General features: G+C 42.2%; 1 protein-coding gene and 1 non-coding gene across 9 annotated transcripts in view; both read right to left on the bottom strand.

Moving 5' to 3' along the window:
* Positions 1 to 349: 349 nt before the first annotated feature.
* Positions 350 to 12899, bottom strand: part of herc1 (HECT and RLD domain containing E3 ubiquitin protein ligase family member 1) — a 95044-nt gene continuing 82494 nt past the window's right edge. For all 8 annotated transcript variants that reach the window (XM_085164984.1, XM_085164997.1, XM_085165009.1 and 5 more), the window contains 7 exons: positions 11204 to 11373; positions 10288 to 10453; positions 10103 to 10179; positions 8692 to 8944; positions 6460 to 6612; positions 4601 to 4906; positions 350 to 974 (listed from right to left, as the gene is read on the bottom strand). In XM_085164984.1, coding sequence (XP_085021110.1) covers positions 789 to 974; positions 4601 to 4906; positions 6460 to 6612; positions 8692 to 8944; positions 10103 to 10179; positions 10288 to 10453; positions 11204 to 11373 — 1311 coding nt within the window. In that variant the 3' untranslated portion in view covers positions 350 to 788. The remainder of the gene's footprint in view (positions 975 to 4600; positions 4907 to 6459; positions 6613 to 8691; positions 8945 to 10102; positions 10180 to 10287; positions 10454 to 11203; positions 11374 to 12899) is intronic.
* LOC146525169 (U6 spliceosomal RNA) lies at positions 9878 to 9985 on the bottom strand. The gene has a single exon (XR_014875488.1). It is a non-coding gene; the product is annotated as a U6 spliceosomal RNA (small nuclear RNA).

Below are 12899 nucleotides of genomic sequence, written 5' to 3'. Positions count from 1 at the left end.
AGATTGAGTAAGTTAACATTTGTTACGGCTGTTTCGTGTAATAAATGGAATCAACTAAAAACTGCATGTTGTATTTACGAGGGACATCTATGTTCGACATTAACATTTGTTTGATCGAAATAATGAAAATATGACAAATATGCAAAAAAATAAGGAAACGGGAAGGAGGGACTTCCCAAAGCGCCGTGTCACGAGAATCTGTTCACCTGCTCGGGTGATCGGTTTTTTTCCAGTTTATTTCCTGTCAAACAGTGGCATTTGTGATATTTTGTACTTCTCACATAAATTAATCTATTTATGATGAAGGGTTTTTCTTTTTACCATGGAAAAACTCCAGCAACAGAACAAATCAATTATGCAGCATTTATTGTCAGGTCTTTTATATGGTTTGGGAAACTTGGCATAGGCAATGAAAACAATAAATATGACATTTTCCCTAATGTAGCATTTTACACAATGTACAATGTGTTTCTTTCTCCACAGCTTGCTTGATAATGTTCTATACACATTTCCAAACAAATAAACAGATCTCCATTCAGAAACCCTAAAAATGGGATGTGCACAAAAAAAAGATAAAACACTAAATGCATTTCTCGTTTGAATTTGTGTCAATAAAAACTGCTAATAAACCACAAAGAGAAATGAAAAGTTGTGCTGTTTAATCGACATAAAATAGATTAGAAAATGGCCCATCTGCTTAAGAGTTTCCTATGACGGTGCGGTTTGGATAATACTGGCTGTTTCTGTTCATTTCTGCCGATTTGTGTGCGTGTGTGGAACCGCTTGGATCAGTAGTCAGTGTCAGAGCCCTCGGCATTGTCCACGTTTCGGGAGAGCATGTAGTTGTCCATGTCGATGGAGCGGCAGTTATTGATGGCGTAGCGCAGCCTCTCAGCCATGACAGCCTGGCTCGAGTATGGAGGCAAGCGCAGCTGGAAGAAACATGTCTGAGAGGTGGGCAAGCTGTCGTAGGGCTGTGGAGGACACACAACAAATTCAAAATTACTTAAACTTCATACAGTGTCAATCTGTGGCCAAACGCTGCTCTCTTCTTCTACATTCAGTTGGTACCAAATCACAGTCGCCTCAAGGCCTTTATATAATAAGGTAAAGAACAAACAACAGTACACTCATGATTGAATGGAAAGTGAGTGAATGTGAGTGAAGAAGAAACATGCAGGTGGTCATGCATGATGAGAAGCCCCAGCAGGTCCGGCCTATTGCAGCATAACGGAAGCATAAAAGGAAGGGTTCACGTCATCCCAGCTTTATCAAAAAATGGTGGTGATGACACAGAAGACGGATGTGAAAGCTCAAGGCTCCGCCTCCCAGTCTGCTCTACTTTTAAATACCCTGGTGTAACATAATGTTGCCTAGATAACCTCTTCTCCATGTGGGGAGTGGGCACTAGTTGGCAGTGGTTTGATGGGGTTGTATGAACTGCAGGCAGGTGTGTTTGACTGCACTGACTCTGGTCTACTTGTAGCCCACACGACAAGCAAGATATTTAGTGTCTCTGTGCAGGTGTGGCACAGATTCAAGATAACGTCGCTTAAATATGTTTATGATGGACAGTCTGTTGCTCTGTGAATTGTAGAATTAAGATGGTTAATGGACAGATGAAACTTCATGACTCGAAGCTTTTCAGCACCGTCCTCTCTGGTGGCCAAAAATATGAAGCGCAGCTTGAATCTAAAAATTAAATGAACTGCTTTATTGCGATTGTCAACTCTACAGAACCTGTGACGTCTTGATATTTTTTATTCATAAAAAAGACTATATAATAATGTGCAACACAATCTTATAATCGGCTGGGACTACGCTTGTGCTGTGAGGCCTCTGCTTGATTATGTATTTCACCAGTGACCAAAGCTTATATAATACCATACCAACATAAAGGGTTCACAAAGTGCTGTACATGTACAAATAGCATAAACAAATAAAATTTAATTTAATTTAATTTAATAAAATTGCAGCTACAGCCCCTTTGAGCAGCCTCCTCAAAAGCACCTCTACATACTTAGTTTTTGGTGCCTTAAGCAGCTGCTGATTGGCGGACCTAAGGAAGCGGGCAGGTGTGTATGGCTGTAGTAGCTCTGAGAGGTAAGGACCATTTAGAGATTTAAAAACACATAAAAGAACTTTTAAAAACATCCAGGTAGCTGGTGGAGTGAAATTAAAATGGAGGTAATGCGCTCAGACTTTTTTGTTCCAGTTAAAAGACGAACTGCATCACAATAAAGTGCGTTACACTAATCCAGCCTAGATGTAACAAAGTCATAGATTACTGTCTCAGAAAGCTGCTTTGATAAGACGGACTTTATTTTGCCAAATTGCCTCAAATCAAAAAAAGCTGGACCCTACGAAAGCTCTGAAGTTTAAGATCTGCGTCCGTTTAACTGGCAAAAAAAGAGGAGTGGCCATTCTGATACCGAACAAGGTTGGTTTTGAGTTTACTGGAGAACATAAAGATAAAGAGGGAAGATTTGTGTTGGTGAAAGGGAAAATGGAACAGGAAGACGTCACGCTGTGTAATATATATGCACCCCCTGGTAGTAGTACAGGGTTCTTTAAGGAGATATTCAGTCTTATTGCCGCAGAAAGTGTTGGTACACGTATATGTGCAGGAGATTTCAATTTACTTCTCCATCCAAAATGGGATACAACTAGCCGAGACCGGAGGGGAACTAAATTAGAGAAACAAGTAAAAACAATGTTATCAGAGTTGGGGCTTATAGATATATGGAGATATTTACACAAAAATGAACGCAAACTTACATTTTATTCAGCGAGACATGATATGTACTCGAGGATTGATTATTTCTTTACTTTTAGTAAAGATCTCCACAGAGTGAAGGATTGCATAATAGGACAGAGAGATTTATCTGATCATTCGGGACTAACTATGAAGATTGGGTTTAAAGCTAGCCCCAAAAACACCTTATGGAGGCTTAACACAGGTCTGTTAAATAATGACTCATTTAAAAGAGAAATGGGACAGGAGTTAAAAACATATTTAGAACTCAATGACAATGGAACAGTTAATCCCACAATTTTATGGGATGCAGCTAAGGCATACCTTAGGGGTAAAATTATTGCAAAATGTGCAGTCCTAAAGAAGGTGAGAGCAAAAAAGCTGTCAGATTTGCAGGAAAATTTGGAAAAATTGGAACAACTGCACACCGTTACAAGGTGCCCCAAGGTATTGGAGCAGATGAGGCCGGTTAAACAGGAGATCCACAAAATTTTAAGTGAGGAAATTGAATTTTTTTTTAAATATAATAGACAACAGTGGTTTAAGATCTGCCTCCGTTTAACTCCCAGATTAGTGATGCTTATAATTCTATCACTATATATGTACAGTTTAGACCTGTGGGTAGAACGCCTCATTAAAGTGGTTTTTATTTAGGAATAGGCCGAACATCTTCTTTTTGTTGCTGACTCCACATCTCAATGTCACAGCAGCTCCATGAAAACGCACCACACATCCTGCCAGTGATTCACTTCCTTATAAACCACTGAATCAGGTACTAAAGGAGCGATGTGCTGATGAACTAAGCCTCGGCACAGTGTTTCTGAAGCACTGTTGTTTTTTAAATTAATTCACTAATTACGATGCAGGCCAGGGCTACTATGAGCCCGAGCCTGAAGGCAGAGTCGGTTTGTGAGGCTGAAGACGAACCGTGCTACGTTTGAAGATTAAGATAAAGGCTGGAGAGTAAAAACTGTGGACACAGCAGCATTGAAAGATATAATTTGAGATGAATCTTGGCTGGATGAGAGAGCACCATCAGGATGCAGGTGTGAGGACCGGTTGCTATAGTGACTCTTGTCAGGTGACCCAGACTTCTGTCAGCTTCAGGTTGAAATAGACAGAAATTTGTCTCTGAAATGTTTCCTAAGAGAAAACTGTTGTATAAGAAAAATTCTTTCACCGTGAGCACCAACAACTCCTAGTCTACAAATTCTTAATTTTCCCATCTGTAGAGTTCAGTATGTGGATGTCGTGACAGTGTAGTTTTAACTGTTTTAACATTGTTCCCTGTGGGAGAGTTGGACGGAGGAGGCAGCGCTTTGGGGACATTTATGAGAGACAAATATCTATCACAATAACCGGGGATGAAAGCGGACACCAGTGGCTGTTATTTTAGAGTACAATGATGGATTTTTTGGTTTTATTTAGCCCATTTTTCTATTTTGTGCTTCTACTTTTTACACTAAAGTTGGCTGATAATTTGGTAATCTAATTAAATTAAGCTCATTCAGGAAGTTCAGCTTTGACTATTTCAAATGTTTTTAAACACTTCAGCATTCACTGCTAGGAAATGCAAAAATATGTTATTGTACACTCATAATGATAGTTTTCTAATAGTGTCCTGAGTTACGCAGCAGTCCATTGAAGATGGGAGAACCAAAAGAACCAAAATGCCCCCAGATTAACATAGACTGAGGTTCTCTGTCTCTTCCTTATCCAGAGAAAAGTTATTTTACCGGCTCAGCTCATTGCAGATAAACCAACCTAAATATCACTAAGATTCTCCAAGAATTTAAGGAAAATAATTGGGCATTTTTCATGATGACAGTGCCCTGCTTCACTTACCCTGTCCACCTTCATGATCTGAAACCTCTGGGAGATATCAGCCGTGTTAGCAGGGAGCCTCGAGCGACCTGAGACAAAGCGCATGAAGAGGACACGCTCCTCGTTGGAGAACTCCTCCAGGGTCTGCCAAAACCACTGCACCAAGGAGTGCTGTTCATCCACCTCTCTGTAGCGCACCACCTTCTTGAGCACATCGCAGCAGATCTCCGGCATGCCACAAACCATCTGCTCCAGCTGCTTGGCAGTGAGCAGGGACAGCAGCGGCACCGGCACGATCCACGACATGCCCTCACGCACCGCTGCCACCTGGAAGAGATGAGCCCACAGGAGAGGACTTTCATCTAACGGTCAGATCAGCTAAAGAGACGTTCGTGTGTTTCCTGCTCACAGCTTGCTGTTATTAGGTTTTCCATGTTGAGACAGCAGACAAACACTGTGCTCCTGTATCTGGATCATCTATACATCCCCCTGTGAATGCTCAGTGGCTAACAACGGTGACTGAGACGTCCTTAACCAACAAAGTTTTGAAACAGTATGACCAAGACGTACAAGTTCAATTCAATTTAATATCACCCAAATAAACTCCAAAGAAAGTCAAGTCAAAATGCTTCCCAGACATCTATCCGAAGTCTTTATTTACAGCTATGGCCAATAAGTGGGTCTTTGACCCGACACAGGTTTAAGACACTTCCACACGCACTTCTTTTTTATGACTTTGAAGTTAATCCATGTTTTTAATAAACACATATTTGTTTTTTAAAAAAAGAAAGAAAAAGAGATTATAGTACAATATGTACAATGTTGTACAAGTCATCCTTTCTTTTTCTTTCTTTTTTTTTGCAAATTTTCCAAACAGAAACTTGTGGTGTAATGTATACACACACCCATCCAATCTGAGGTAAAATAGTAATGTATGTAATGTATACACACAACGAGGGTAAAAATGATCCTCAAAAAACCACACTGTGAAAAGAGTCGACATCGACGAGCTCGTCCTGATGTTTCTAAACAGGAAACATAAAACACTGAGAATCTGACTCCATCCAATCTGAGGTAAAATAGTAACATTTTACTATTTCCATATTGTCATGGGCTGGGTCGTGTGACCCAGTGTTTTGTCTTTTTGTATCCATTTTTGATCGAGTTCATTTCTAGGTGGCTATTTAGTCCTTCATTTCTTAGTTGTTTCTGTCATCTCTCCCTGTACTCAGTCTCATGATTCGTGCGTCTACCTGTCATGTTTCATGTCTGTGTGGTTATGTTAAGGTCATGTCATGATTTATCTTCATGTCTCTGGGTTTCCTGTTTTATTTTGAAAGAGTCTGCTGTTCTTTGTTCACTGCATTCAGGTTTACTCTCCCCTGTGCTGTAATTATGTTTCATTCTAGTCAGCTGTGTCCTCATGTGTGTATTTAGTCCTCAGTCTTTGCAGTGATCATCATAGTCTCTGAGTCTTCTTAGTTTGTCACAGTACTAGTTTCCCCAGTTAGTTATAGTCTAGTTTAGTCACCTATCCCTGCTTTGTTTGTACACTTTGTCTTCAGCCATAATAAAGGCTCGCTTTCTGTTAAGTTCACTCCCATCTACTCACTTGTGTACGCACCTGGGTCCATCACACACACCACCGCACGGCCTGTCTCCACAGACCGTGACACATATCATTGCATGATTTGACTTAAAATTGCATTTGTTGCCCAAGGCAGTGATCTGATTGGTCAGATCTGTTTATTCAGATCCAGAAAATTGGAAAAATTGAGTTTGTGCTGTTGTACTGAAGAGGTGAGTCCGTAAAATATTTTTAATACACACAATATTCACATGGATTTGACATGTCTGGTGTGTAAAGGCCTTTTCTGTACCTGACGGTCGATTTCATGCAGTCTGTACTCAATAGCTCTTTCCACATATTCCTTCCTGTTGGAGAAAGTGAGAGGGATGCTGTTCCCTCCTGGGATAATGGGGACCATTTTACCATCTGCACTCTGCCCGACAAAGGAATCCAGAGGAATCATCTGCAGAACAAACACAAAAACTATGAGTACTGGCAAAGAGCTCACGGAGGTTAGGGAAGTAAGTAAGTAAGTAAACTTTATTTATATAGCACCTTTCACAGACATATGTCAGAACTTCACTTCATAAAGAAAGGACCTCTGATGGAATTACATTAATGATTAAAAATATACCTAAAATCTCTAATCCTAAATAATAAACCTTGGGCCCTGTGGATCAGTGACAATTAATCTTTGTCCCCAGATCTGAGTTTGATAAGACAAACTGCTGTTTTTCTATATGAAGCGTAGTTAAAAACCAGTTATGTCCATGGCCTAAAAGAAGAGGATCAAAATGAGGCTTTGTACTAGAATATGGCAATTATATTATCAGAGAGAATGCATTAGAAAGACAAACAATGCATAAAATACAAGTCAATAACTTCTGCAGTCATGGTAAATAAAGGCCATCATAAGGTTTTCTATAAAAGCTTTCCACTAAATCTAACAAGCGTTCATTGTTCTGTTCATTTATTCATTTCATCCAACGTATGAAGCTCACGTGGCAGAAATGAGCTCATCTACAGCGCTTCTTTTCTTCAGTATTCCTCTCCTCACCCCCAACTGGCTCCTCCTCCCTGAGCCTGCTGGAGGTTTCTTCCTGTTAAAAGGGCATTTTTCCTTCCCACTTTCGCCAAGTGCTTGCTCATAGGGGGTCTTTCGATTGTTGGGCTTTCTCTATATTACTGTAGGGTCTTCACCTTTCACCCTATAAAGCCTAAAAGCGCAAATCAGTCTGTGCATTAGGGCTGCCACAAACGATTATTTTGATAGTCGACTAATCAGATCATCATCCATTGGACATAAAACATACAGCTTATTGCACCAGCAGCATCTGCTCTTATATAACTATCATTAGCTTACAGCTTTAAGTGTTTAACGTATGTGCTAACTAAAAATAAAGACAAGATGATCATTTATTACATTTTAATGAAATTTGCAGATTGTTTTGATGGAGTTTAATCTGCTTGACGTTTATTCAGCTGTGTAAAAACTATAACTTTAATCTCAGCCAAACCGATTTACTCAGGAACAAATAAAATACTGAAAAAAGCCAAACAATAACATTTTTAAGTTATCTAAGTGACTTATATATCATGTTTAACCTGAGTAGTGAAAGACGGCGGTGGGTTTGAAAACGATCTGCCGGGAGTCCGGTGTTCTCACGGCTCTAGTTAGCCTAGCCCCCGGCTAGCTATCGAGCTAGTGGCTAACAGACGTCTCCGAAACCGTCGGAGCGCTTTTGAAAATATGTGGTGTCTTGATAAACTGAGCAGATATTTGAGGTTTACACAGCTACATTCTCGCCTGAAAATATGTTAAACGTTTATTTTGTGACCCAGAAAGAATAATAAGAGTAATATTAAAACTAACTAGCTGCCGCCATTGTTGGAAACTGAGCTGGGCTGCGCTATGAATTCTGGGACAGAGCTACTTCTTCTTCGGGGTTTAACGGCAGCTGGCATCCTTGTACATGCAGTGCTGCCATCATCTGTTTCAGTCCGTTATTACACTCTTAAATCCTACTACTTATTCCTGCGTCTTTTGGGATCTTACAAAGCTTCAAACGACGCGTCAACTATTAAATCAGTCGTCGACGATTTTGATAGTCGACTAATCGTGGCAGCCCTACTGTGCATAACTATATATTGCTCTGCCCATCAGAAAGTCGAATGTCGGTTGGAAAGATTTTAGATATTGCCCAACGTTAGACGATACCCAGCCCGCTTTGCCAATGTAGCCGCTCCCCCGGCCTAATTCCAGGTTGGACCCAGGTAACCCTATCTCAAGCAAAGTAACATTACACAGGTTTTCTTTCATATTTCAACTGTTCTTAAATGTAGACATCTGCTTTTTCTCTGTTGCACTAAAAATGAACCAAACATTGAATTTAATGTTCTATGAAACAGCCCCAGTTAACACTGTAACGCTGCTGAATGAATGCATGTGTTTGTGGCTGGTGTCTTGCTTTAGTGTGGTTTCAATATTTAAATGTCTAAGTATAATCCTCACATGAACATACAATCAAAATGCTTTTCTAACCTCATGGAAATTATCCTCCGTGATGCCGCTGTCTTCAATGTGAAGAATGCTTTTGAGTGTCTGCACATAGAGCAGGTCCACTTCCTCCAGGTCCTCCAGCAACAAGGGGATGCAGCACAACTGCTTCCAAACCAAAGGAGCCAAGTGCAGATCCAGGGGCTTCTTGGTGCGGATGGCTACCCCCATAAGAATACCTAAGAATTTAAACTGGAGCATGTGCTCATCCAGGCATGCTGACGGGTTGAGGAGGAATCTACCAAAATCAGAATCAGAGTACTTTAATAATCCATAAGGAAACTATGTGGGTTTCAGTTGCTCCAAGGCAAAAACAGTAACACACTAAACTATTACAAAGTTAACACATTTAAGAAATAGCACAATATACACGCATACAAATCGCTCAATTATAAATATCACGAATATTATAGAGGTGAAATGTATTTAATTGACATTTGACTCTAACCTGTGAAAATTTGTCATTTGTTATTTTACTGTAGAGCGTGTGCAAAGGGTGTAATTGTTGCAGTGTGTAGATGGAGGAGTTCCACAGGCAGGAATGATTTCCTGTCTCAGTCGATGCTCCTGTGACTGGCTAGCAAGTCATGCAGTGTGTGGGAGGTACTGTCCATCACTGTCCTTATCTTGGACAACAGCCACCTGTCAGAAACACCCTAAGAGAGTCCAGCTCCATCCCCACAACATTACTGGCCGAGCAGTTGACTGAGTCTGTTGGCATGCTGTCCCAGAATGCAACAGCATAGAGGATGGCACTGGCCACAACAGACTTGTAAAAAATCCTGAGGGAGTGGTGCAGCTCTGGATTTCAGGCTGACTACAGGTACGGCTGTAGGTGGCTGAGCATTCACTGCAGTGTCGTAAACAGCCAACAACATTACAATCAAATAATCCGGCCCGAGTCTTTGATTGTTATGTGAGCACCGTTTGTTAACAAGAACAACAAGCCCTCTTCCTTTCTGCTTACCGCTCGTGGCGCTGTCCCTGTCCGCCCGAACAGTGTGGAAGCCACACTGTCCACTGCCATCGGGAATACCCTGGTGCATCCGTGAAACACATCGAGCTACACTCACGATATTCCCTCTGACTCCGTGTCAGCGCTGTTAGCTCGTCCATCTCGTTTGCTAGCAACCGAACGTTTGTACCTCGTTCTCTCTTGAAGCCTCCGCTGAAAAATGTGGAACGCTTCACGAATGTACGTGTCCTCCTTGCGCAGAGGCCGTGCTAATCTTCCCTGTATCATATCCAATTTAGCGCACGCGCTTGCCAAAGCAAGCACCAAAGCCATCAAAGAAATGTCGTTCTTTTATTTCAAACACAGGATTAGTTACTCTCTTAAAGTCCTACAACTTCCAACACATTACCTGACCTGCATGTTTCATTAAGGTCTTCTCACCTGTCTCTGTTGTAGCCAACCTCTGCTGTGGCATTGGGAGATGGGATGAGCAGGTCTACAACTCCTGTCTCCAACTCCTATGGATAAATATACACGACAGTGAAGAAGTAGAAGCTCTAGTACATCAGACATCCAGTAAACAGCTGGAATTAAATTTGTTCTAACAAGTCCAGATGTTTACATACCTGACACATCTCTGTGATGGTGTCATCAAAGACCCCTCCTGCATCGTCAGCACCTTCTCCAACTAGTTTGACCTTCCAGGCTCTTGAGGGAAGTCGGAGATCTGAAGCATTCAACTTTACAACTTGCCGAGCAATCTGTACAAAGATTGGTTTACACTTCCGACCTCTGCAGAGTTCAAATGTGATGGAAAACCAAAGTGAAAAGGAAGAAGGGGATTTAAGTTTGCCTTTAAGCACAAAGTTATATTTATAACTAGGGATGCAACGATACCAATTTTTTCAAACCGATACGATACCGATACTTGGATCTGAGTACTTGCCGATACAGAGTACAAAAAACGATACTTCTACCACACACACACAAATGCAATGAATTGGAAGACAGGTTTTATTATATTCTCTGCCGATAATAAATAATATCTTAATAAAAATGACCACAAAAAAATTTCAAGTGAAAAATAAGCACTTCTGTTAAATTATTGCAGTGTCTCCACATTGTAATTTAACAAAATATCACTGAACTATTGGCACTGTCTCTAGGGGATGTCCCCCTAGTGGCCAATCTAAAAAACTACAACAGAAATGACAAGCCACCCTCTGATTAATGAAATAAGTTAGTATCGGTTCATGGTATCGGTTAACTTTTACGAGTATGAGTACACACACATTTTACAGTATCAGCCCCGATACCCGATACCAGTATCGGTGCATCCCTATTTATAACATCAGTAGCTGATGAAGTACTTATCCATCTATTTTTTTATGCAGTACAACAATTCCACCCTGGAACAGTTTAAAACAACCATTAAAACCTCTAAAACACTCTGACATTCATACCAGTGGTGAGTGTATGGAAACCTCTGGCCAAAACTGCAGGTTAAAAATAGTTACCAAACAACCGGTGCTGAGTACTGACCGTGTGGAGATCCGTTTGACGGTGATCTGGGGACCGTAGTTCTTGCCCTGCACCATGGTCTTGCCTATCGACCGCACCATAGGCAGCGTATACACTCTGGGAGCCAAAAGGGGCCTTAACTGGCCCTGGACGATTCCCCAGGTACCGGCGTTGTAATGGGAGGTACAGCTCTGCAGAATTAAAATGACATTTAGTATTTACTAATTAAGAGGAGCCCCAAATCCCAATAGTTTGGGATATCACGCCCCTGCATGTTGTGGCTTAAGGCACCTCTATTCGTGTCCTGTGATGACACATATACAACCCTGCACATATACCTTCTGTAATCACATGAGGGGATGCCGAGTTGGGCTAGCTACTGATAGTTAGTGCTGCTGTCTGCTAGCATGAAGTCAGTTTAACTGCCTCGTTGGTGTTAGCCTCCACTGTTCAGTTGGTGTGTGGGCTTCCCACAGAGTGGAAATTTCAAGTCTCCTTGTGCAGCACTGTTGCTTTGCATTTTGGCATGAGTACCAAACCAAAGCAAGCAAAGCAGAAATCTTCTGTTTCTCCCGTCCTAATGGGTGCTGTTTGCCCTGTCTGACTGGGGACTTGCCACGCCAGGAAAAGTAAGCCTGTGTATGTTGTTGCCAGATCCAGGGCTCGACCCTGGAAAGACGGAGAACATGCTAGAACAACTGTTGCATTGCATTACCCTCGCTAGGGTTCCAGCTTTTCCAAATCTGAAGATGAGGAGCATCTGGTCGATGTCTCTGCAAATATCTGGACTGCCTGAGGATGAACCACGCGGGAGCACTGGCTAGCCTCAGCCGGACGCTCACCAACATGATGCCGTGCTGGACATCAGCTTGGGCATTCATCGACATTCTCACGGATGAACAGAAGAGCCTGTTGTCGGCTCGGTGTGCCGCCGCTGCTCCGCCGCTGCTCCGCCGCTGCTCCGCCGCTGCTCCGCCGCTGCTCCGCTTGCAGGCCAAAACAACATCTCTGTTTTTTCCACGTTTCATCACACAGTGGAGAAGCTCAGAGTGGAAAGGCCATCTACTCCACCATCTTAGAAATCTCTGGCAGTTTGTGGAGTTTTTCCTTCCAGCGAATCTGACAACAGACTATAACTGCCTTCCAGTATTCCCAGACTTTGTCTCCGAGCTAACCACTTCACATGTGTCAAGCCACCGTCTTGGGTTAAGGAATCCCCAGCTATGGACAGAGTTTAGAGCTGGACAGCACAAAGAAGGCTGGCTTAGCCAACCCGCCTCCTACGGGATGGCTGTAGCTGGTAAATTTACCGTTTACATTCCCGAGACATAGTTGCACATCTGACCTTTTCTGATGTCTCAGATAGGGACAGTGGTATCTACTTGGATGAGCCAGTATCTGTTGTCAGGTCATTTGAATCTGAACTGAGGAAGAAGCAGCTTTGCGTGATATCATCCCCAGATATGACACAAATTACAAGTTCGCAGTTTGGTCTCGCAGGCTAGCTGTTCCTCTTCCCACCGCCAAGAGCGGACCGACTGCTGCTAATGTGGGTGTACCACCAGCAAGAGCCCAGCCTCTGGGGTAACTTCCACGCCAGTCAGCCTGGAGCTAAGGTCCACCTTTGGGTCCCAACGCCCAGGAGAAAGACGTTTTAGTCCTCCTAGCTATGGGATTGAGTTAAGAACTGCCAGTTCCCCTATCTGGTGCTGCCCAA

The sequence above is a fragment of the Neolamprologus multifasciatus genome, chromosome 1 (assembly GCF_963576455.1).
Source record: "Neolamprologus multifasciatus chromosome 1, fNeoMul1.2, whole genome shotgun sequence".
Lineage (NCBI taxonomy): Eukaryota > Metazoa > Chordata > Actinopteri > Cichliformes > Cichlidae > Neolamprologus > Neolamprologus multifasciatus.
This window is presented reverse-complemented; position numbering and strand designations above follow the sequence as displayed.